General features: G+C 41.7%; 2 protein-coding genes across 2 annotated transcripts in view; both read left to right on the forward strand.

Moving 5' to 3' along the window:
- Nucleotides 1-25,583, forward strand: part of LOC134340486 (integrin beta-3-like) — a 143,299-nt gene that overhangs the window by 113,142 nt on the left and 4,574 nt on the right. The gene's annotated exons all lie outside the window — the stretch shown is intronic.
- On the forward strand, nucleotides 17-23,896 carry LOC134340519 (tRNA N(3)-methylcytidine methyltransferase METTL2-like). Its single transcript, XM_063037832.1, has 9 exons — nucleotides 17-148; nucleotides 510-601; nucleotides 949-1,385; nucleotides 5,669-5,718; nucleotides 9,438-9,498; nucleotides 14,600-14,739; nucleotides 15,130-15,236; nucleotides 15,330-15,395; nucleotides 16,741-23,896. Exons 1-9 carry the CDS (start codon nucleotides 33-35, stop codon nucleotides 16,902-16,904), a joined length of 1,233 nt encoding a protein of 410 aa, XP_062893902.1. The 5' UTR covers nucleotides 17-32; the 3' UTR covers nucleotides 16,905-23,896.

Raw genomic sequence — 25,583 nt, forward strand, 5'->3', positions numbered from 1 at the left:
GGACCCCCCTCAGTCTTCCACAGCTTCCCGAAATGCTTCACTGCTGCGTTATGGCGGCGCCCGGTGAGGGGGACCCGGCTTCGCGACGTCCGCAGTTCGGAAATCGGTTCTTAACCGACCCGAGCCGAGTCTTCCTGCACAGCGCGTGGTGAGGGGAAGGGGCAGAGAGAGAAAAAATGTGTGTGTGGGGGGGAGTTGTCTTACATGGCGCGTTGAGATATTGATACTGTACAGGAAGAAATGTGACCGGGTAATCGTCCCGAATGCACCTTCACCTCACCGCTTCTACAACCCCATTTTCACTCCCATCTTCACTACCTACCTCTTACCCCCCCCCCCTCTGCCCATTCAAAGCGCAGCCCACATCTTGACCTATCCTGCCTGTTCTTTCTCCTGTAAATATTTTGGATGCCTTATTGTTCATGAACATTTAATAATGTTTGCGTTCTGGCTCCAAAAAATTTAGATTGAAGTATAGTGGTTAATTGTTTTATTTCTCGTGCCGTTAGGGATAATGTGGAGTGGAGTGAAGAACAAGAGGCAACAGCCAGGAAGAAGGTTGAAGAAAACTGCGCTGAAGTTGTGTCTTCAGAAAAAGGAGGTGAGTGAATCACATCAGCTTTCCTTGCCCGAGGAAGCTAGAGTTCATGACTATAGAGCAGTGTAATCTTTACAGAGACACCTTTGAAATAGTCTAACAGATTGAATGGGCTTGCTTCCCTCCTCCTCCCATAAAATGTTTATTTTCTCATTTTGTCTGTATCAATTTCCTAAATTCATAAATTCAGGCTTATTATCTGTTTTCAATCATGTTACAGTTGTGCAGCATAATTATTTTTAATTTAAAGTTCAAATTAATTGTTTAAATTAATTGTGTCATTACATGTGCTGTAGAGACTATTTTGATGACACTAGTTTTCTTTCTTGTATGGCTTGCTTTGCAAACAGCGGAGTATGAAAACAGAGCTAATGACTACTGGAATGACTTCTACAAAGTCCACGAGAACAGATTTTTCAAAGACCGTCACTGGCTCTTTACAGAATTTCCAGAGCTGGTTTCGAATTCAAAATCTTACCTGCTGAATCAATCCAGAACCACAACAGTGTCAAACGATCATTGCCACACTGGCTCCAAGAACTGCCTTGATGGGCACTTTGAGAATGTTCATCACTCTCCCAAGCAATGTGCAGGAGAGTCAGTGACTTGTACGCAAGAGCAGGAAAATTTTCAGGTTGATAATCTTGATTCAAATGATGGTGAAAGCACTAATAGACTTGTGGATGAAACTTCAGGAAATACAACACAGGCACTGACAAATATGAGTAAGAATCAATTGTCTGATACCAGCTGCACAGAAACTTCAACAACATTCCATATACTCGAGGTAATGTGGGAAGCTGCAGCAGTCTGGAGGATTGTCTGTTAAATATACAACTAATTTCTTCACATAGTGGATAGCTGTGCTTTAATACTGTACCAGCTGAAAGGGTCCCAGTTGGTTTTAGTTTCTGTTAACTGAGGGTACCATTTTCTTCCCACATTAAATATGGGTATATTTTTGTACCTTTTGAATGTAATTTTAAGCACACAAAAAAGTATGCACTTTAAGAGAGACTTCTGTGTGTTAGAAAAGTTATTGCCTGTTACACCACTGGCACTTAGGGCAGCAATGAAAGTCATCCATCTGTGTCTTTGGCCATCTTCTCTATTGTGTTCCAGATGTGGTTAAGATTTACAATTCTAAAAACCAGTCTTGGTCCTTCATCCTGTCAGTAGCTTCCTCTTGGTTTTCATTACTGTCAGTCGTGCAAGTTCTGGGTGGAGACTCAGGAATACCCTCACACTCAGATGTAGAAGGATTCTTCAGTACTGTTTGCATAACAATTTTGTTTTACCAGTCAGGATTGTTAGCCCTGAGCTGAACCCCCGAACCTGGAGGATCAGTGTACTGCTCTTAGTCTCGCATCTACCCTTTGACCTGTTTAGCATGAGTGACCCTACCAAGAATCAAAGCATGAAGTCCTGACTCCAGCCAACATAGCTCTTCAGGTCATTGAGGCTCACAAACCTCCAAACCACAACAAATTTGTCGTCCTCTTGGAAGTGTGTTAGAAAAGGTTTTCTCCTAATAATTATTTCTCTGACTCAGGCTTGGAAAAAGGTGAGATTACCAAAGACCTCTTTGAGGATGGAAGATCAAGCCTTTACTACACTAAAAAAAAACAGATTCCTTGTTGTGTGGAATATTCCAGATCTTGGTTTTGACTATTTGGCATTAATTACTTAGTGGCTTGGTTTTTCTTTTGTTGATTTGTCTGATATCCGATGAACTGTGTCTCAATGTATTGATCCATTGACTTTATTGGTATATGAATTAACAGGTTGGTTAGTAACTCGGTACCGACTGTTGTATATTTTCTAGCAAATAAGATATTTCCTCCCAGAAACTTAATTGGATTCTGTATCTTTAAATGCTGTCTGACTTTACCGTACACCATGGCTTTATTTGCACTTGTTGGGTCACATGATCTTTGGAGAAAAGAAGAATTAATACTTCAGGTTCAAAGTCTTTCATCAGAAGGTCATTAAGCAAGTTAACATCTCCAATGCAGCCTTTTCTATCAGCTAACTGTACATAAGTACGACCACAATGACTTGTGATATTGTGAAATGAATTCACAATAACTTACAGCTGTGCTTTGCTTCATAAAAATTAGAAGCTTAGTGCGTAAGTACCCACTACAAAAATATACTTCCAGTCCTGATGATAAGAAATAATTTTTTGGAGGTTCAGTAGACACTGCAGAATGCAATTTTTCCCCCCAATTCATAATGGCAAATATCCAAAACCAACTTGCAAAAAAAAATCTGATCTCAAAATAACAACTATGTTTTTATTTAGCAGGGAATTCACAGAGTACAACTTGGAGAGGAGAGAAGGAAAGGAAATGGAGGAAGCTGTAAATGAATGAAAGTAAACAGTATCATTGAATCAGTGTACTTTGTATTGGAGTAGATGCTTCTAAAATGTATACAAAGTTCAAAAAATAGTTCAAAGTAAAATTTATTATCAGAGTACATGCACGTCACCACGTATAATCCTGAGATTCTTTTTCCTGTGGGTATGCTCAGCAAGTCTATCGAATAGTAACTGTAAACAGGATCAATGAGCAACAAACTGCAAATATGAATGTAAATGACTAGCAATAAATAACAAGAGCATGAAATAACAAAATAAAGAGTCCTTAAAGTGAAACCACTAAGATGAGAAAATCTGCAGCTGCTAGAAATCCGAGGAACACAGCAGGCCAGACACCATCTATGGAAAAGAGAAAACAGTCGACATTTTGGGCTGAGACCCTTCATCAGGACTGGAAAAAAAAGATGAGAAGTCAGAGTAAGAAGGTGGAGAGGGAGAAGAAGAGGTACAAGGTAGTAGGTGATGGGTGAAACCAGGAGGGGGATGGGTGAAGTAAAGAGCTAGGAAATTGATTGGTGAAAGAGATAAAGGGCTGGAGAAGGAATCTAATAGGAGAGGACAGAAGACCATAGAGAAAAGGGAAGGGGAAGGAGCACCAGAGGGAGGTGATGGACAGATAAAGTGAGAAAGGGAAATGGGAATTCGCAAAGGGGGTGGGCCATTACTGGAAGTTTGAGAAATCAATGTTCCTGGCACCAGGTTGGAAGCTACCCAGACGGAATATAAGGTGTTGCTCCTCCATCCTGAGTGCGGCCTCATCGTGGCAGTAGAGGAGGCCAGGGATTGATATATGGGAATGGGAGTGGAATTAAAATTGTTGGCTGCTAGGAGATCCTACTTATCTGGTGTGCAGTGCCTAGGTACTTGATGAAGCAGCTTCCCAATCTATGTCGGGTCTCACCAATATACAGGAGGCCTCACTGGGAGCACTGGATACAGTAGATGATCCTGTTGGAGATGGCGAAACCATTGGTTGTGGGAACACCAGAAATGGAATGAATGTAGTTAGCCCCTTTTGTTCAAGAGCCTGATGGTTGAGAGGTAGTAACTGCTCTTGAACCTGGTGGTGCAAGTCCTGAGGCACCTGTACCTTCTACCTGATGGCAGCAGTGAGAAAAGAGCATGGCCTGGGTGGTGAGGATGTTTGATCACGGATGCTGCTTTTCCACCTCAACATTTCATGTAGATGTGCTTAATGACTGGGAGGGTTTTGACTGTGATGTACTGGGCTGAATCCACTATCTTTTGTAGGAATTTCCATTCAAAGGCATTGGTGTTCCCACGCCAGGCTGTAATGCAGCCAATCAGCACACTTGCCACCACATATCTATAGAAGTTTGCCAAGGTTTTTAATGACATGACGAAGTAGAGGCATTGTTGTGCTTTCTTTTTTTATATGATGGGTCCAGGACAGGTCATCTGAGATGGTGACACCCAGGAATTTCAAGTTGTTGACCCTTTCCACCTCTTATCCTATCCTCCAGTTCATGGCTCATGGACCTCTGGTTTCCCTCTCCTGAAGTCTACAATCAGTTCCTTGGTCTTTTTGACATTGAGTGAGAGGTTGTTATTACACCACTCAGCCAAGTTTTCAATCTCCCTCCTGTATGCTGATTAATCACCCCCAATGTCATCAGCGAACTTATAAGATGTTGATCTGATTTTGTAACGGCACAATTGTACAGCAGCAAGTGCAGCTACATCGGATTCAGAGGCCCAGGTTTGATCCTAATATTTGGTGCATCCAGTTTCCTCCCACATTTGAAGATGTACTGGTAGGTTGGTGGGCTGCTGTAAATTGTCTTGAGTAGGTGGGTGCTACTGGGTCCAGTGAATTGATGAACGTGTGAAATAGGTTACAGGGAAATTGGTTAGACTGGTAGGACTGCTCTGGGAGACTTGGTGGGCTGAATGGCCTATATGGTAAGCAAGTGTGGTTTAAATGCCCAAACTTCATGACTTGTCGGTGGTACAGAAATCACTGGAATCTCCAATGAAAAATGTACATTGAAAAAAATAAGTAAAGTCAACATGGACATCTGAGAAGAAAATTATATTTAACTAATCTACTAGAGTTCTTGAGGACATGACTATTGAAATAGATAAATGGTAACATTTGTATTTGCACTTTCAGAAGGCAATCGGTGAAGTCCCAAGGTTCAATGAGGTTAGAGCATGTGAAATCTGCAGTAATGTATGATATGGTAATAGTGTATCAACAGACCTATCTCAGGTTGGCATGTTCTATCATGTGCTTAGGGGCCTGTGTTTAAACATCTATGTCACTGATTTAGATATGAGCTGTGGAGCTGCTGTCTCAGACCTCCATTGACTGGATGCAATCCTGACGTTAGGCATCGCCTGTGTGGAGTTTCCTGGGTTTCCTCTGGGTACTCTGGTTTTCTTCTGCTTCCCAGGTTGGCTTGTTCCCACTCCTAGTTATATCCTAGTATAAAGATTGGTCACAGTTAGCTGCCACATTGATTTGTTTTTTTATTGTTCCATCAGAATATATATGAGACTGTTCATTAGCTTTACAATGTATATCTTACAATAACAAGCTGATAGTGAAGAGTGGGCCTCATGTAATAAAGTTCATTATTCTGGCCCTCTCCAAAAAAGAAGTGTCACTGATATGTACTTTTCAAAATGGGTGCCAAATGTTTCTTTATTTCTCTCTCCACTAGGTTGGCTGTGGAGTTGGAAATACTGTGTTCCCCATTCTACAAACCAACAAGTAAGTATTTTTCTACCATTTTGTATCATTCACTGAGCTGTGCCTCGTGTGATCTCTGTATTAAGCTTATTTGTGATTGCACACTTTCGATTGGCAGCTGAGGCATGAGATTATGGCTTCAGGCCTATTGGAGAGTTGCCACATGCCATGAGTTCAGATGTATCTTTGATGTGAGACATTAATAGTTTTTTCTCTTTTTTTTTGTGGACTGGTTAAGTTCTTCCAGCGTTTCTGTACTTGTAGCACATATTCCAGACTGAAAACTTGCCACCAAGTTCAAGTTTAATTAGCAATCAACCATACATGAATATAGCCAAACGAAACGGTCTTCCTTCGAGCCAATGTGCAACACACATTATCAAAAGCACATAGCACATATGGTTATGATTTCTGAAAAACATAGTCACGAAGAAAAGAAAAATAATTTCGCCCAAGTCCTAGAGTGGCATGACTGGTTCCGTTTGCTCTTCTACTGAGCGAACACTGGAGGGCAGCACCAACCCCCCACCGTCGCTCTCGATAATGAGCCAGTGAACCAGACTTGCAGTATACTACATTACCTATGCCAACAGGGTCTTGCGATCACAATAAAACATCCCAGACAATTACTCACACTGCGTACAGTCTCGGCACAGCAGTACGCAATGAGTCCGGGTGAAAACACAGCGGTTTGCAACAAGTCCATCTCCATCATTATCAAAAGTGAAAGGGTGCTGCATTTTCAGAAGGGTTGTCTTTCCAAAGAGCCATTAAAAGTGATGCTGTCTGTCCAGGCAGATGGTAAGAAACCCATTTTCTAATTTGAAGAAGAATCGGGGATTTTGTTCATCATTGGTCGTTCCTATACCTCCATTGATTAAATTGTCGCTCGTAAACATGTGAGACGTTTCTGAGAGCAAATTATTTGCCAATGTGAAAGTAATTAACGCTGCTCAGAAGTGTAATATTGGTTGTAACACCATAAGGTGATTTGAAGGTGTTATGCAAATATATCTTGTTCCTTTTTCTAATTTAAAAAAGCAATTTTATGTTACACAGTAATGTAACTTACTGGTTTGCACGTGCAAAAAAAACAATAGTGTGAAAAATTGGATGACAAACTGAGCTAAAATGTAAAAGAACAAAAATACTGTGGATGCTGGAAGACTAAAATGCATTAAAACTTTGGTAATCCATTATCTGATTTTTTTCAGGAATCCTATAGATTTGGAATTGGTTTATTATTGTCACATGCACTGAGATACAGTGAAAAGCTTGTCTTGCATACTGTTCATACAGATCAGATCATTACACAGTGCATTGAGCTAGAACAAGGTGAAACAATAACAATGCAGAATAAAGTGTAACGACTACAGTGAAAGTGCAGTGCAGGTAAGCAATAAAGTGCAAAATTATAATGAGGTAGATTGAGGCAAGAGTCCAACTTATCATACTAGGGAACTATCGAATGGTCTTATAACAATGCGGTAGAAGCTGTCCTTGAGTCTGGTGGTACGTACTTTCAAGCTTTTGTATCTTCTGCCCAATGAAGAGGTGAGAAGAAAGAACATCCAGGGTGAGTGGGGGTCTTTGCGTATGTGGGCATCTTTACTGATGTAGCGAGAAATATAAACAGAGTCCATGGAGGGGAGGCTGGTTTCCATAATGTGCTGAGCTGTTGACCATAACTCTCTGCAGTTTATTGTGGCCATATGCAGAGTAGTTGACATACCAAGCCATTTATGTATCCCAATAGGATGTTTTCTATTATGCATCAAAAGTTGGTAAGGATCAATGTGGACATGCCAAATTTCTGAAGCTTTTTTGTTTTTCTGACATTGAGGGAAAGGTTGGTGTTATGACATCTTGTTAATAAGTTCTCTGTCTCCTTCCTGTACTGACTCATCATTATTTGAGATATGGCCCACTGCAGTGGTTTCATCTGCAGACTTGTAGACAGAGTTAGAGTAGACTCTCCCCACACAGTCATGAGTGAACAGGGAGTAGAGTAGGAGACTGAGGGTGTAACCTTGTGGAGTATCAGCATTCAGAATAATTGTACTGGAGGTGTTGCTGCCTATTCTTACTGATCTTGGTCTGTTGGTCACAAAGTCCAGGATCCATTTCTAGAAGGAGACATTAATTTCATTTTAGTTTTTTTTTTATTAAGTGCAATCATGAACAATAGCCAGATCAGAAATACTGATCAAGTCAACTAGTTCCCAAAGAGAACTCTGATAGGCCAATCAGATGGTTCACTGCTGCTCAGCGATAGAACACAAAAAAGGTACAAGGGTCGCTAGCCCCCATACCCCAGAAACGCATCTGAGCAGTGTGGCGGAGGTATGTGCTATGCATGACCTGATCTGAAAGCATCATGTTGACTCATAACAGATAGTGTTCACTGTGGAACAGCTTAGTCAAGGATGGGGTGATCAGCAGTGATGGACAAATTATACCTCCACTACCCCATCATTGATTCTATTGTATTTCTTTGTTCTGCTATGAACAAAGGGTAGTATATGGTGACATATACGTACTTTGGTAATAAATTCACTTAGAACTTTGACTCGCAGGGTCCAAAGTTTGATGATGAGTTTGCTTGGAATTATAGTTTTGAATTTGGAGCTGTAGACATTGGTATCTTTACTGTCCGAATGCTCCAGAGATGTGTAGGGTCAGGGAAATGGCCTCCACTGTAGTCCTGTTTTGGTGGTAGGTGTATTGCATCGGGTCGAGGTGGTTTGTCATCTAGTTCACTGGGTGATCTTTCCCACATCTCCCTTAAGCCCCATTTCTTGGATTCCCTTTAATCACACTGGAACTTCATTTCCCTCAATCCCATTCAACTCACAGGAGGTCCATTTCTCGTGTTCCCTGTGAATTTAGGGTACACCGGAACATTTATTATACTGCTGTTTTATTTAAGTAAATTGAAAGTGTACTGGTGTACAAGTCAGAAGAACATCCTGTACTCCAGGAAATCTGCTAGTTCAGCACCACAGAACCCCCAGGTCTCAATTTCACTGTAAAAAGAGAATATTCTGTATCTCTGGAGAAAGAAGCTCCTAATGGTATTTTAACAGAATTGTTTTAGGTTTTTTGTGTGCCACAAATATCCTATCAGACTTCTTGTACTTAATGCTTTATTTTTTTTCTTCATAAGTGTGAATCTTCAAAGGAGTGTTGCAAAAATTGATCTACAAAAACAATTTTATTTGCAAAACCACACAAGTAAGTGTGATTATAAGGTTCTTTTCCTGTGTTCAGATAACAGCAATGCACACATCTGTGAAGATGCCAGTTGTAACTTGCATTTGTGATGCATGGTGGTGATGTATCATGTCATTCCTGGGGCGTGTTACATTTTCTGTCCTGAAGAAAAAGATCAAATCCAGTATTGGGAAACTGGACAAACATGCCCTTTCTCCACATGTCTAACTGTTCAAAATGAAATGAGCCCGACGTAATATAAACGCAATTCAGTGTGTACACAGCGTCCCAGATCACCCAGATGGACTCTTTCCTACTGCCCAAATCTTGAGGTAAAATGAAGGAAATAATTACTAAGGTTCCATCACTAAGTTAGCAATAAATTTGAGAGATGGAGAGAAAATACCCAAACTTTTAAACAGCGTGCTTGTAACAGGACCAGCAGAGGTAAGAATGCTTGTTCCAATCTGATCAGATTTGAATGGAAACTAGTGCCAATGACTAATTCTCCTCTTGTCTGTTTGCAGTGACCCAGGGTTGTTTGTGTATTGCTGTGACTTTTCCTCGACTGCTGTGGAACTTGTGAAGGTGAGATTGCACTTTCAGTTTGGTCTGTATGTCAGGCTTTCTGAGCCCAGTGTGTTCAGCAGCATTCATTCATGCTAGGGGTAGTCATCTTAGCATAACTTTTAGATAAATACTACTTGCAACTTAATTATTGGAAATTCGTCTGACTTCATAATTTTACAACAGCAGTGGAATGTATTTCTGATTTTGGTGCTGGTATATGCTTAAACTGTAATGTGAATATGATTAGATATGAGATTCAACACCCTAAAGGGAAAATCTATCAGCCCCATACTGAGACTGGCTGAGCGGGTTTTTGAGCAGTTTAGAGCGAATATCCTGTCAATATTGGTGTGGCAAGTAAAGACTTGGAGTCATAGAAGACTACAGCGCGGAAACAGGCCCTTTGGCCCATCTAGTCTGTGCTGAACCATTTAAACTGCCTACTCCCATCAACCTGCACCCGGACCATAGCCCTCCATACCCCTCCCATCCATGTACTTATCCAATCTTCTCTTAAGTGTTGAAATTGAAATCGCATCCACTACTTGTGCTGGCAGCTCACTCCCACTCTCACCACCCTCTGAGTGAAGAAGTTTCCCCTTAAACATCTCACCTTTCATCCTTAACCCATGACCTCTAGTTGCAGTCTCGCCCAACTTCAGTGGAAAAACCCTGCTTGCATTTACCCATATTATACTCTTCCTATCAGCAATCTGTGAAAGATATCTGATCTATATGATATTGTAGTGATCTGGGATGAGAAATTGGTTGAGAGTGATAAACACAAGTCCTGTTAATACAGTTTGCAGTTCCTGAACTGTGATTACACCTTTAAGTCTTTCGTCATCGTCGTGGCTATCCCTCGATGTCGAGGATGATGGTCTTTGTTCTGAAGAAGTGGCTTACAGAGCAAAGATGCCTATGCATGTATTTGTTTAACGTGTACTTGATGTTGCACTCCAAGAAGCACACGATACTTCACAAATCAACCAACTGATTCCAATGGCATGGAAACCACGACGATTGGAGCTGATGGATTTGTTGCAGCCTTCATCCGCTTTCACAGCCGTTGAGTTCGAAGTAACTTCGTCCGCCTGTTCCACCATTGAGGTCTTGGTTGGATTGTTCTTTGTCAGGGACCTCACCTTCGACCTTACCGCCATGGGTGACCCTACCAGGAGCATAGCTCCAGACGATTGCTCTCGGGATCACAGGACCACACAAGCTTCTCCACCACGACAAGGTGACAATCCATGGAGAAGTATTTAAGTCTTTCAATGCATGCATCACCAGAGTTAACAGTGGTTACCAGAGCTCTCTTGGACTCTATCAGTGCTTATAATCCAGTTGAACCACAAAATTAAAGATTATCTTGGATGTGTGCAGAAATTAAACTTTTGTCTGATTCTGTTCATGGGATCACCTCTGGCACTGAAATTGGCTACCAGTTCATTGCACAAGGCTGCCCTATGTAAACCAGGAATGTATAGGTGTGATCTGGGTGACTGTAGGTGAAGGTCACTGGACTTTTGGTCACAGAGTATCACTTGCTTTTTGGTGTAGGAATGGCTGGCTGGAAGGTGGATTTAGTGTCTGGCTTTTTCCCGTTTTGAGCTGGGGCTGTGAATTGAGTTTTTTGGCAACTCTGCTAACTGTGCAACAGCGCCATCTCCAGGAAAGAAGCAACATTTACACTCCATTGAAAAGAACTGAATTGAAAGCAGATAGCATAATATTCAAATGTTCAAGTCAAGTTTATTGTCATTTAACTACATTCATATATATAGCATATTTAACCATATAATGTATAGAAAAAACAATGTTTCTCCATACCAGAGTGTAAAGCACAATAGTAACATGTAACTTATGAAGGTACAGATAAAATCTTCAGCTGAATCACACAGAAATAACAAACTAAAGTGCATTAATATTAAATATTATAAAGTACGGAACAGATTAACCAGTGACACTTTGAATGCGATGTGGCAGGGAGCTCAGAAGCCAAGTGGCCTGGGGGAAGAAACTGTTTCACATTCTGACCATTCTTGTTTTTATTGATCATGGTCTCCAACCCAATGGTAGAAAGTCAAAGAGGATGCTTGATGGATGGGTGGGGTCCTTAATTATACTAAGGGATCTGCTTCTGATAAATGTCCCTGATGGGTAGTAGAGAGACCCCTATGATCCTCTCAACTGTTCTCACAGTCCCTTGTAGGGACTTCTGGTTCGATATTGACTGCTCCCATACCAGATGGAGATGCAACTTGTCAGGATGCTCTCAATGTTGCTCCTGTAAAATGCAGTTAAGATGGGGGGATGCGGTGGAGAGACTTGCTTGCATCAATCTATCCGTGCTTTGTCTATTTATCATGTTATTCTTGTTCTGATTAAGAACAGGACAGTGGTTCAATGCCAGAGATGTACCATCTTTTATCATGTGGTTTCTTGTTCTTCCCCTGGTTCACCTGGGCTTTTATACTTCAGCTGTAACATGTCAGCACAGCAATCTTGCTTCGCCATTACAAAGACAAGTGGAGCACAGTGAGAGATGGAGAACGTCTCTGAACTCTAACATGTTGTCTCCAATATACAGAGCTTGAAATTTCAGCTCTTCTATTTGGCACTACAAACCAGCTGTCTTGTGGAAATCTAAGTATAGTACGCTCACCACTTCCAAAGCACAGGTCACTGTTTCAATGGGGAATCGTTGTTTTAATGTTTGTGATTATACAGTGTTCAATGATACAGATTTACCTTCCTAGTTCCTCCATACTTTTACTGTTCAAGTATTATATATGTTTGTAGAACTAACATGTAAAAATGAGTGTCTTATGAAGCCCTACTATTTTAAACCACCCTTTGAATCTGCTACTTGCAAAGTTTCACTGCATGAAATTCTGTTGGTCCCTTCTTTGAGATAGACAAGTCTTTGGCGTTTTAATGCCATGATTTTGATATTACCATGGAACCTAATGAGACATTTCTTAAAGCAGAACCTATTTAACTCTAATTAAGAGTTCTATGAACTTAGCAATTTATAGATATTGTTGCAGTAAAGTCTCCCCATAAAAGGATTATTATTTCCCCAGCAAAATGCAGTGAGCTAGTGTTTATGTAACACAGTTGTGCTTAAAGTCAGTTCAGCGTCTTCCAGGCACAGTTGATAGACATAATTACCAGATTTTGTTGTTAGATTGTCACTGTGTGTGACCTTCTTTGGTACGTTAGCTTTTGTCAAAGTGAGGCAAAGTTTGACTTAAAATCAGTGCAGTTGATGGAGTACAGCTGAGACGCTGGTACCTTTTAAAGGCAAATAATGTAAAGTAATATTTGCTGGTAATTTCACATGACTGTCTCGTAATCATAAATACACAGCACAGAGAAGTCTTTCGTAGTATTGTAAAGGCCACCTAATTACTCCCACTCTCTTTATCTTCCTGTATAAAAGACATGTTATACTAACTTGGCTGATTTTGTTATGAATGTAACAATAAGGATGGAAGATAGTAATGCATATGTGAGGTAGTAATACACTTGTATAAATGTACAAAGAACATTTGATAAAGTGCCACCAGAATTGAACCCTGTAGAGTAAAAAATTCAATGACCACAAAAACAAAGTTGAATGAGGATTATAGCTGTGGCAGTGTTTCTTGGATTGCAGGATAGTTTACAAAAAACTTTCTTGGATCACTGCTGACTTGGATTATAATTTCAATTTGCAGATGAAATTAAATTTGGAAGCATAGTAAACAATAAGGAAGATGAGAACAAAGTATAAAGCTGGTGATGTGGTTGGGCTCATTGAGTGGAGTTTTAGCAGGGAAAAATTCCAAGATAAAAGCAATTCTGCTATAATGCAGCCATATAAAAGCAATTGTGTTAATTGGAGGGGGGGGGGAGAGACTGTGTTAAGGAATAGAGAGTTTTAAACTTCCAATAACAGTTATTTTTCCAGAAAGACTTTCAAAGATAAAGTTTTTTTAATAGCTAGAGGGTTACTAGCAGTTAAAAAGCTGTGGAAGCTGTATGTGTTGTGTATATATAAACTATATAATACAGTATTATTGTGTGATTATCAATAGAAGCCATTGCTTGTCAATTTCCAGTGACCCTTGGTGAAACTAGCAGCCCGTGTTCTTAAGAGACGGTATCTGATTACTACAGGGAAGTTACATGGAAATGTTAATTTTCTCCAAGACAGCTGTTTTTTTTCTGCTTGTTAATTCACAGAGTAACTTTAGTTCCTGATCAAAATTGTATTAAAACCAATTTAGTTTGTGTTGTATAAATAGTTTTCTCTATTTCATCAATCATTTAATATCCAATCTGCATTATGGAAATTTCCTTCATAGCAGTGCTATCCTAATGCAAAGAATGAAACAAAGCAAAACACGATAATTGGTATAATTATAAAGGGAGTGGGGGGAAATGGGAAGTTTGTGCCAAACTCTGCAGAGTTTACCAAAGTTGTTAAACGCAAGGAATCCTGAGCTTCTTTAATAGTTGGCAAAGAATGCACAAGTAATGTTAAACCTTTCTGAAAAGTTAAGTTTGGCTCCCGCTGGAGTTTACTGCAGAATCTGGAAGTCCAAGGTATGGTGGTTTGAACACTTTGAAAGGGAGCAGAAGATGTTTTACGGTCTCAGAGATGCACAGTTGAAGCTTGGATGATTCTGCTTGGAGCTGTGATGAATAAAATTGTTGTAATATTTTCGATGGATTGCAGAAAGAGAAACTTTGCAGCAGCTGAAGAGTCTCTCCCCAGGGAATGCAGACTTCAGTTGATTAGCAAAAGCAAACTCAGATGAGAAGTGGAAAATGTTTTTTATGGGATTTAGAGTGCATTGTATATGAAGGTGGTGGATACAAATTTAATGATGGTCACAGGAAGTGGGCCATATGGATAAATCCTCACAAAATGGGGACGTGGGCCTCACCTGCTTCTATTAAAAGCTACCGTAAGCTCTAAGTCACATGACATCATTATCCTTTCAATTGCAAGAGGTACATAAACTTAGTTTGTCTGTAAACAAAGTTGAACTAAATCACTTGACTGCGGTTTGGTGCCCTGTGCCAGTGTACAAGCAGCATAAAGACTCTCTTGTTCTGTTTCTAGTCGAACTCTAGTTATGACAGCTCTCGATGCTTTGCATTTGTCCATGATCTGTGTGATACAGAGGCCAGCTATCCAATGCGAGACCAAAGCCTGGACATCATTATCCTCATATTTGTACTCTCAGCAATACATCCATTTAAGTAAGTACATTTTCCTTAATCTTGTAAAGTTTGGCTACCATTTTTGCAAAATAGTACTGTGGACTTTGTGTGTGCATAGTGCCAATGTCTTGAACCATGTATAAAACATAGCATTGTAGTCATGGACCACATCAGGAATCCAAGACCGTGTCACCGATTGAGATGAGTTGGCCAAATGTTTCTAATGTCACAGTTTTGCATCTTTCACTTACTGACCCTTTTTTCTTCTTCTTTCACTTCTTTTCATTTTCTACTCATTTACCTATTGCCTTCTGCCTCTGTTTCCCACCTCTCCTTCATGCATTCACCCTGGCTCCCATTGTCCTGTCTCTGTCCATATCAATGTTCCTTTCCCCCTTGAACACTCTCCCTTGTTCTCCTTTTCTGCAGAATGCAAGCCGTTATTAAGAGACTGAGTCAACTCCTAAAACCAGGAGGAATGATTCTCTTCAGGGACTATGGGCGATATGACATGGCACAGCTTCGATTTAAGAAAGGTAAGTGCCCTGATATGGTACTCTTCATGATTTGTTATTGGATTAGGTTGCTATTGAAATGAACCTATGTTATTGTTCCTTCCCTAATTATAGGTCGCTGCCTTTCTGAAAATTTCTATGTTCGAGGAGATGGAACAAGAGTTTATTTTTTCACATCAGGTACACGTAAAATGTTTTTAGTTGGATTTGTAGCTTTATATAAAACGACCTTGGGTCTTTAGTTGAAGGTGTCCCAGTGATTTGACCTGCAGTTTCTGATTGATCTTTATTATATTTAGTATGCCAAAACCCTGCTTTATTGGCCTGATTTTTGCCTACAATTCTAATACTGCATATAACAAGCAGCTTGTCTATTCAATTCAGACATAGAAAGAAATTATTTAAGACTTGCTCAGGACAGACTAAAATGTTTAGAGCTGACCAAGTACTTTTGTATTAAAATGTAGTGACTGTTGGAAGCACAGCAGCCAATTAACACACAGTTGGATCCCATGATTAATATGATAATGAGCAGATAATCTGTTTCTAGACATTTGTCGAGGGTTAAGTGTTGTCCAGGGCTCTAGGATAACTCCTCTGTGCTTGATAATGGTGTTAGGTCCTTGACTTCTTGGCCAATATTTATTGCTCATCCAACATCACTTGAACAGGTAGATTCATTTATTTCTTAAATTTTACTTTTGGCATGAGTTTATTATAGTCACATGTACTGCAACACAGCGAAAAGTTTTTCTGTATCCAGATGGGTCATACCATTGTGGTAGTAAAGGGGGGAAACAATGCAGAGTGTACAGTTACAGTTCCAAAGAAAGTAGAGTGAGGTAGACAAAAAGTGCAAGGGCCATGATGAGATGGATTGGGAGATCAAGTGTTCATCTTTTAGCGTATGAGAGGTCCGATCACACATCTGATAATGGTGGGATAGAAGCTGTCCTTGAGTCTGGTGCCTCATACTCTCAGGATTTTGAATCTTCTGCCTGACAAAAGAGGGGAGAAGAGAGGATGACCAGAGTGAGCAAAGTCCTTGACTATGTTGGCTGCTTTCTTTTTTCTTAATTTACTGAGATGCAGTGTGGAGTAAGCCCTTCTGGCTCTTCAAGCCACACCGCCCATCAACCCCCAATTTAACCCTAGTCTAATCACAGGACAATTTACAATGACCAATTAACCTACCAACTGGTATGTCTTTGCACTGTGTGAGGAAACCAGAGCACCTAGAGAAAATCCACACATTCCATGGGGAGAACATACAAACTCCTTACAGACAGCAGCGGGAATTGAACCTGGGTTGCTGGTACTGCAGATGTGCACACAATCCACAGTGATAGAATGTGGCAGTGGGCTTATTTTGAATCATTCTAGCAAAGACATTGAATAAACACTGGACATTGTACATTTCTATGGTACTGTTTATAATGTTTGGAAGATTTGTCAGTAACTGGAGTTTCCTTAAAATGTTGCCTGAGAAGCTTCTCAACTAACTGGTGCCACTGTAATCACCCAGGAGAACTGGATGAAATCTTCACATCTGCTGGTCTAAAGAAAGTGCAGAACCTGGTGGATCGCCGTTTACAGGTCAACCGGGGGAAGCAGCTGACCATGTATCGGGTCTGGATCCAATGCAAGTATCGGAAACCCTTCCCAGGAGAAGAAAGATTCCCGCACTGAACCGAATTTGGATCTTGACCGGTCACTATGGTTGATGCAGATGTGAGATGAACCTCCTACTCCACCTCTAATGCCTCAAAGCACTGTAGTGTGGTCAGTGTATATTCAGTACCCTGGAGGTTGCAGTAATCATTTTCACACTTGGATGTTTTGTTTTAATACTCTATAAAACCTACAGACCAGACTTTCTCTCCTCTCCTCCATCTTCTCTCGGCCATTAAGACTTGTTCACTCTCACTTCCCAATACCAACTCTTTCTTCCCCCACCCCCAAATGGAACAGGGACTATGTAAGTTCAGCTCCTCAAGTCTGGTCTGCCATTCAATTAGATCCTTGATTTTTTTTTTTAATTTTATTTACCAATTCAACACTGAGTAGGCCCTTTGCGCTGCACTGTCCAGCAATCCTCAGCCAACCCAATTTAACCCTAATCCAATCACGAGATAACTTACAATGACTAATTAACCTACCCAGCGCATCTTTGGACTGTGGGAGGAAACCAGAGCACCCAGAGAAAACTCAGCCATTCTGCGGGGCTTTGCATGGTTTTGGGGTTTTGTACAGAGTCTACTAACAGAGGACGCCCGGATTGAACTCTGAAAATTCCAGTTATCCCTGTATCCTAAAATTTCTGGAGCAGAGAGATCCTGAGTGAAGAAATGCTTTCACTCCTCAATAGGTTGCCCTTAATTTTAAAGTTGTTTCCATTTATTTTTAATTACACCCAGCAGTGTGAAAGGAGTTATGTGAATCAACCTTATATCGTGTTGGATATTTGGATGCAATCACGCCTCAGGCTTGTATTCAGGAATAGGAGCCAAGTACTGTATGTTGAGCCTAAGGCTACATCCACACTACGCCGGATAATTTTGAAAACGAAGCTTTTTCTCTTCGTTTTGACCCTCTGTCCACACTAAAGCGGCGTTTTCATCCCCCGAAAATGGAGATTTTCAGAAATGGTCTCCAGAGTGAATAAATCTGAAAACGCCCAATATCCGTTGTAGTGTGTACGGGGTAACCGGAGAGATTTAAAAACGCTGTCATGACAACACCACAACAGTGCTTTCTCTGCGTCTGCTTGGAACTGCGCAAGCACTGCCAGACAGCTGTTATAACGCACAGTCGGTGTGAACAGCGTGAAAGTTAAATTGTAAAGTGAGCTTCTTTGACTATTTTAAAAATGTTTTATACATTTAACAAGGTGCTTTATTAATGCAAGAGAGTTAGTCAGTTTTTCAATGTTCGTCTTCAGCTGGGTCATACTGTCCGTGAACTCCCTGTCGGTTGGCTCCATACGCTCCAGTATTTGTTTTTTTTTAGTTTTAAGTTCTCCTGCGCGAGAGCCAAGAGCAATTCCTTTAAAGTTTTTCTACTCTGTAACTGGACAAACGCGCACTAAGTATATCGTTTCCTCTTCGCTTGTTTTCTGTGTGTCCAGCGCGTGCCCAGTAGGGGAGATTCGCCCAAATATCCACCTAATGTGGACAGAGATATTTTGAAAAATGGTTAGTGTGGACACCTATTGTTTTTACTCGAAACCGGCGTTTTCAAAATTATCCGGCGTAGTGTGGACGTAGCCTAATTCTCTACCCACTGGTACCTAATTCCATATGTTAAACGTCATTCACAATGTTATCTGCTGCTAATAGATGGATATTAGCAGCGGTCTCCCTTCACTATAGAAGTGTTGATTGGTGGGGCTTTGATAACAAGAATTATGTTGCCTACTTGCACGTGTCCCACCAATCAGTTTCAGAGGCTCTGGGACCAGTTCACTTCACTACTCATGTAATGCCCTAGTTAAGATTTGGTACTGCTATGCTATAGGTATTTCATTTTAGCAGTCCTGTAAAGCAGTGTGTTCTGCTTTAGAATGTTTTGGTTTTGTCTAAAAGATAAGGGGCTATGATGTTCAACTTAGGAATGTTGTGTCAGCCAATCAGGATGGTGGAATTGGGAGAAGGTTCCAGAGTGAGATGTGACGGATAGTGTGGTTTGCGTGGTCTTTTTGGCGGGAGCTGCAGAGAGGACAGAAGGGAAGATGGCTGAGGATGCGACAGGAAGGGGCATCCCTATTGCATGTAGTGCTTTGTCCAGATGAATGGCCAATATTCCCGATGAGAATGCCTGTTTGCTCGAGATGGATTTCGAGCAACATTCGGAATGTGGTGTGTACTTTCACACAGACCGTGGGTGCAGCACATAAGGAAAAAGACAACTTCAAGATGAGCTCCAACATTATGTGCACATTTGGTCTGGGTTAACTGAAATGGGCCCTTCTTATTTTTTCCTTTTCTCTTTCCTACTAACTGTTTGATAAAGCTGAAATTTATAAAAAAAATACTTCCTTTATAATTTTATGTTGTGTACGATCTAATATTTCTTGCCGACCGACAATTGTGTACAGGTAGTATTTACACAGCATTCACTCAAATTGAGGTTTCTTTAATCTGAACATCATAATGTACCTGTTTGGTTGAAGCCCAAATCATGCTGGCCCTCGACACGTATTGTTTATGAAAGGTGGTTTTCTCACCACTGAGTTCTGTGGCTGTTAGCAAAGCCGGCTAAAGAGACAAGTTTGCATACAAACTTGGGTGAGGGGGTTACACTATAGGGACTATCATCTGGCGATTCGCTGACTGCTGCATGACTCCTGTTTTAGAATTGATAAAGCAGTTTGTGTGTCTAAGCCTGTGTTTAAACTAGTGTCAGGGAAAGTGACTAAGATACTTTATTATGGACCTCACAGAAATTAAGGATTGGTGCGATTCAAAGAGATTATCGGCAAATAATGCTTGTGTTTTGAGCAGGGTAGACGTCTGAATTCCCGATGAATGGTGACTCAGAGGGCTGAGTTCTGTAAAAGCTTTGGGGAAAGTTACGCTGATTGATTTGCGGGGAAGTCGGAGCGCCAAAGTAAAATTAAAAGATGCCCATTTTTAGATTTGGTTAATAACTGGGCTGTGAAATTGAAACTGACTGAGGAAGACATAGTTGACCAAATTTGCTTGCCACCCATCCCTTTTTGGCTCTTTCCAGAACCAGAAGTAGACCTATTCCTCCTTTTTCAGCTTAAAGGAAGCAGTGCAATTTCATCGGCGTTAATCACAAATGAATATTTAAATAATAAATGGGGATCTTATCTGAAGATTTTTACTGATGGCTCAGTGGACCCAGAGAGCAGTAGGGCAGGATTTGGGATGTATGTGTCTCAACTTGGAGTTAAGATTGGTCACCGGGTTTCAGATGGTGTTTCTGTCTTTGCAACAGAATTATTAGTAATCCTCTGGGCCTTACGGTGGATAGAAGACTCAACCACGTAGGGTTATCATCTGTTCGGATTTTGCTTCTGCCTTGGAGTCTATAAAAGGGAGTAAATCAAAAGCTCGTCCTGACATAGTTATTGAGATTCTCTTAGTGTTGTTTAGAGTAGGGAAGATGGGTTGTGCAGTTAGATTTTCATGGATACCTGGGCATGCTGGGATGGAGGGAAATGAAATCGTGGTTGGCATTGCAAAGTCTTCCTTACAGAGCAGGCAAGTAGAAATTAGAGTTTCCCTAGGCAGAGCAGAATTGAGAAGTAGGGTTAAAAAAGGTATAGAGAAGAAGTGGCAGGAGGATTGGAAAAATGAATTAAGGGGCAGGCATTATTTTTCTAGTCACCCACTAGTTAAAAAGGTCTCAGCCTGTTACCTTTTAAGTCGTAGAGATATGGTGAAACTTGCAAGACTTGGGTTGGGGCATTGTGGGCTAAACTATTATTTAAAGATAATAGGAAAACATCCTACTGGATTATGTGACTGTGGTAGTCCAGAGACAGTCCAGCATGTTTTGCTGAGTTGTGATCAATATAAAATTGAAAGAAGCATGTTGTTCAAGAGGCTATCTGGCTTAAATTTATTTTGGTTTTCTATTAAATCTTTGTTTGGCCATCAAGAGAATCAACATCTGATTGAAGAGTCTGTTATTCAGTTTATACGTGAGACTAGGTTGTATCCGAGAATTTGAGTTCCTTGAAGTTCTATAATTAGTTATACATCCTGCAGAGGGCTGTAATACGCCTAGATGCGTCTAAACAGCTGGAAATAGAAGAAGAAGAAGAAAAAGATTATTTTGACCAGTCAGCTCATAAGGATGTAATGTTAGTCCGGACCAGCAGTGACATGACTGAAGTCGTGCTGCCTGATAGGTTGGGAGACCCTGGAGAGGCAGGGGCATGGACAGTCTGTATCTTTAGAGAAGGGGACATGTAGCTGAGGGTGAAGACTTTAAAAACAAGTTGTTCTCGTTTCTGCAAAGTGAGGGAAAAGAGTTGTCTGATGTGAAAGGTCTAATGGGTCCTTCAGTGGTTGATTTAAATTCTGAGCCGGTTTTGACCATTACATCACTGGTTGATAAATGCAGAAGTGTACCTGCGGAGAGCCAAAGTTATCGTAGGGTGGGAGTGCTCTCTGTGGTCAAGCCCACACCCGATGGAGAAGAGGAATATGGGGCTTGGGCTGACCAGACATCTCAGATACTGGATGAATGGCCGTGCTCAGATAATATGATTAAAAACAGAGACTGGGAGAGAGCTTAAAGGGTCTGACGGCTGATGTAGTGAGGTTCCTCAAGGCAGAGAACCAATTAGTCACGTCAGCTAATTACTGTCAAGCTCTGGAAGATGCCTTTGGCACTGCTGAAACCGCAGCCGATCTGATGATGAAGTTTAGTCACACATTCCAGGAGGAAGGAGAGAAGCTGTCTGCCTACCTTTTCAGGTTGGAGAAACCGCTGCATCACTTGTGTCACAACAGGGGCATCCAACCGTCTGAGGGAAATTGCCTGAGGGTGGAACAAGTTGTGAAGGGCGTGCTGTCACACGATGTGATTGCACTACATATTTGAATGACCCACAAGATACACCCTGCTCCATCTTTTACTGAGTTACTCAGAGAAGTTAGAGAGGAGGAAAACATGATTGAGAAGTGGAACATTTCCAAAAGTCAGGTAGTGTCTCCAGCTGTAGCCGTTGCTGCTAGAGAGACCTCTGATGCCACAGAGATACAGCTTTCGAGGAGTGAGGTGGAAATCCTTCATGCTGAGCTCACTCGATGGATGTCTGCTCATGTCTCAGCTGAATGTGAAACCTGACCCACCTGTAGGACTTAGGACAAAGAGGAATGCTGCTGAGAAGGGTCCCTTGACGAGAGAGGTGATGGGTATTTTCTGTTACAACTGTGGAGAAGACAGACATTTCAAGTGAGACTGTGAGGGACAGGAAAATGTTCGGAGAGTACATCAGCGGGTGATTAAACAGAGAAGAAAAGGGACAAAACTACGGAGGGACCCAGTAAAGGAATGGGCTGGCGTTTCGGAGAGGATACATTTCAATCGGTGTATCAAGGGAAACAGTAAAGTGCAAAACCCTATTCCTGAAGGTTTAGTGGGACCAAGCTCTGATGTATCCATATGGATTAAAGGTGTTTATGCTAGAGCCATACTTGACACAGGTTCTCAAGTTACTTTGCTTTATCAATCCTCTTACAACCGGCAGTTGAACATTTACCATTGGCACCACTCAGTGCCATTGAGATTCAGGGACTTCGTACTGATGAGTACCCAGACAATGGTTATTTGTCCTTGAAACAAGCGCAAGTGTTGTAGTAGCTGAGACTATTGACACGCCCATGTTGGTCTGCTCAGAACTGGTCAGAAAGGATGGAGCTTCCATTCTTGTGGGAACAAATACTTCCGTTGTGAGAAGGCTCGTGGGAGCATGCAAGGAGAGGAATGGGGAGAGAGCTATTTGAAACCTTGTCTGTTCACCCTGTGTTCAGAGCTGCTTTTGAGAAGGTGCAAGTTGCTCCTAAGCAGGATGATGAGCAGAAACGAGGAACTATATGGTACACCAGTCTAAACCTGTCATGTTGTGTCCTAGAGGAGTAGCTAGAGTGACAGGAACCCCAAATTTTGCCGGAATGCCCAACATCTTGGCCATCCAGGTGGATGCTCCTGATGATCAGGAAGAAGAGTCACATTTACCTGAAACAGTACTGCTGATGAGACCTAAACAGCAGAAAGCTTCAGCTGTCTATGCAAACAGGATGACAGTGATTGTCAGGAACACCTCAGGAATAGAGGTTACCCTCACACGTGTGGTGCCAATCGCCCCTCTTCTTCCTAGTGTCTAGATTTCCTGGGGAAACAGGAGAGAAGATGTTGGAACACAAAGCTGCTTTTTCTACTGACGAGTCTGATATTGGTTCTCCAAAAGTACTTGCCACACTATTAGAGGGACCGAACACGTCCCTTTCCGAGAGAGGCCTCACCAGTTAGCACCAGCGGAGGTTGAAGATGTTCAGCAGCACCTGCTTAAACTGAAGGAAGTTATGTTCAGTCATGGAGCAGGGGGATCTGAGCCGTCGGATGACACAAGTGATAGACAAGGGGAGGCACCCTCTAGTAGACAGGAGGGGTCACAAGGAGTGGTTGAAGCTGAAGATGAGATAAGGAGATCTCAGAGAGTCAGGGCTGACAGAGGATGCACCTGGGAAACAGTGTGTTATGTCCATTCCCATGGGGAGATATGCTACTTCCATTTACAAATGGATTTGGTCCTGAAATCGCAAAATTCGTTTGAATACTGTGTTGTTAGCAATGGTTTAATAAGTTCCAAAAGCATGAGGACATGACTGGTTTTGGTTGTGGGGAGAGTGTAATGCCCTGGCCAAGATTTTTTACTGCTATGCTGCAGGTTCTGTAAAAACAGTGTGTTCTGCTTTTACAAACGCAAACACGAGGAAATCTGCAGATGCTGGAATTTCAAGCAAAACACATCAAAGTTGCGGGTGAATGCAGCAGGCCAGGCAGCATCTCTAGGAAGAGGTACAGTCGACGTTTCGGGCCGAGACCCTTCAGGACTAACTGAAAGGAGAGCTAGTAAGAGATTTGAGAGGGGGAGGGGGAGATCCAAAATGATAGGAGAGGACAGGAGGGGGAGGGATGGAGCGATTGGCAAAAGGGATATGTGAGGATCATGGGACGGGAGGCCTAGGGAGAAAGAAAGGGGGAGGGGGGAAGCCCAGAGGATGGGCAATAACGGATGGAGTATGAGGGGGAGGTGGGGCATTTCCCTTTTGCCAATCAACTGTCCAGCTCTTAGCTCTGTGGAGAGGACAGGAGGGATGATGGCTGAGGCTGCCACAGGAAGGGACGTCCCTACTGCACAGTGTTTTGTCCAGATGAATGGCCAATACTCCCGATGAGAACGCCCGTTTGTTCGCGATGGATTTCGAGCGACGTTCGGAATGTGGTGTGAGCGTTCGCTGGACCCACAGACCTGACAACTTCAAGATGAGCTCCAACATTATGTGCACATTTGGAATGGGTTAACTGAAATGGGCCTTTTTATTTTTTCCTTTTCTTTTCCCTACTAACTGATAAAGCTGAAATTTGTAAATATTCTTTCTAACTTTATGCAGTGTATGATGTTATTTCTTGCTGACTGATAATTGTGTATGTGCAGTTGTTACACAGCATTCACTCAAATCGAGGTTTCTTTAATCGAAACATCACCATATTCCTGTTTGATTGAACCCTAAATCATACCGATCCTAGATGCCTATTGTTTATGAAAGGTGGCTGGCCTTCTTACCGCTGAATCCTGTGACTGTTTGCAAGGCCAGCTAACAAGACATGTTTGCATACAGGCCTGGTGAGGGTGCTACACTTGGTACTGGCAAAACAGGGAATCATGCTCTGTGTAAAAATGGCACAAATTGCAGAAGGGGTAGCGTTTAACTGTAGAAAAGGATGGCACACAATGTAGTGTATTCAGACACTGCCAGTCTGGGAGTACCTTCCCATGCTGGGGCTAAGTGCCTCCCCAGATCCTCTCACAACAGTGCTTTTGTGCAAATGGGCAAACACGTCATGGCTAGTGTACTGTAAGAGGGCAGATTTGAGAACAAAGGCAAGAGTTTCTAACTGTGTTATCAGTGCTTGTAGTTGATTCAATAAATATATTTAATTTAAATAATTCCATTGTTATCCCGTGATCTGCGTGAGAAACAGGAGATCGTCATCCAATGCTTTGAGAAGAAAAAGAATCTCAGGGTTGTATGTTGTAACATGTATGTACTCTGATAATAAATTTTACTCTGAAATTTGACCCAACCCTGCCACTCATCCAGTCGTGGCTGGCCTTGGCTCAGTGCCATTCCCAGTGCTATCACAACTTTCTTTGATTCCCTTAATATTCAGAAATCCATGATTCTTCAAATGAACATAATAATTGAACTTCTGGAGCCATCTGGATTGTAGAATTCCAAAAGCTTGTCACCCTGCCTGATTTGTCCACCCCTGATTCTCAAACTGTGCCTGCTTGTTTGTTCTATGAATCCTGGGTCAGCTTTCCCACATCCAGTGAATCAGGCCCTTTAACAACTTTCTAAGATTCCATGAGGTGTCTGATTCTTCTAACCTCTGGTCCACTCAAGTACTACCTATGCAGCAAATCTGACAGCCCTGGATCCAGTCTAGAGAATCCTCGCTCCGCTGCTAGGGCAAATACAGTAAGGAAATAACTGTACGCAACACTTCAGGTGAACTCTCACCAGAGCCTTGTACAACAGCAATAAGTCTTTCACATTCCTGTAACCTAGACCCTTTGTTCTAAAGACTGGCATACCATTT

The sequence above is a fragment of the Mobula hypostoma genome, chromosome X1 (assembly GCF_963921235.1).
Source record: "Mobula hypostoma chromosome X1, sMobHyp1.1, whole genome shotgun sequence".
Lineage (NCBI taxonomy): Eukaryota > Metazoa > Chordata > Chondrichthyes > Myliobatiformes > Myliobatidae > Mobula > Mobula hypostoma.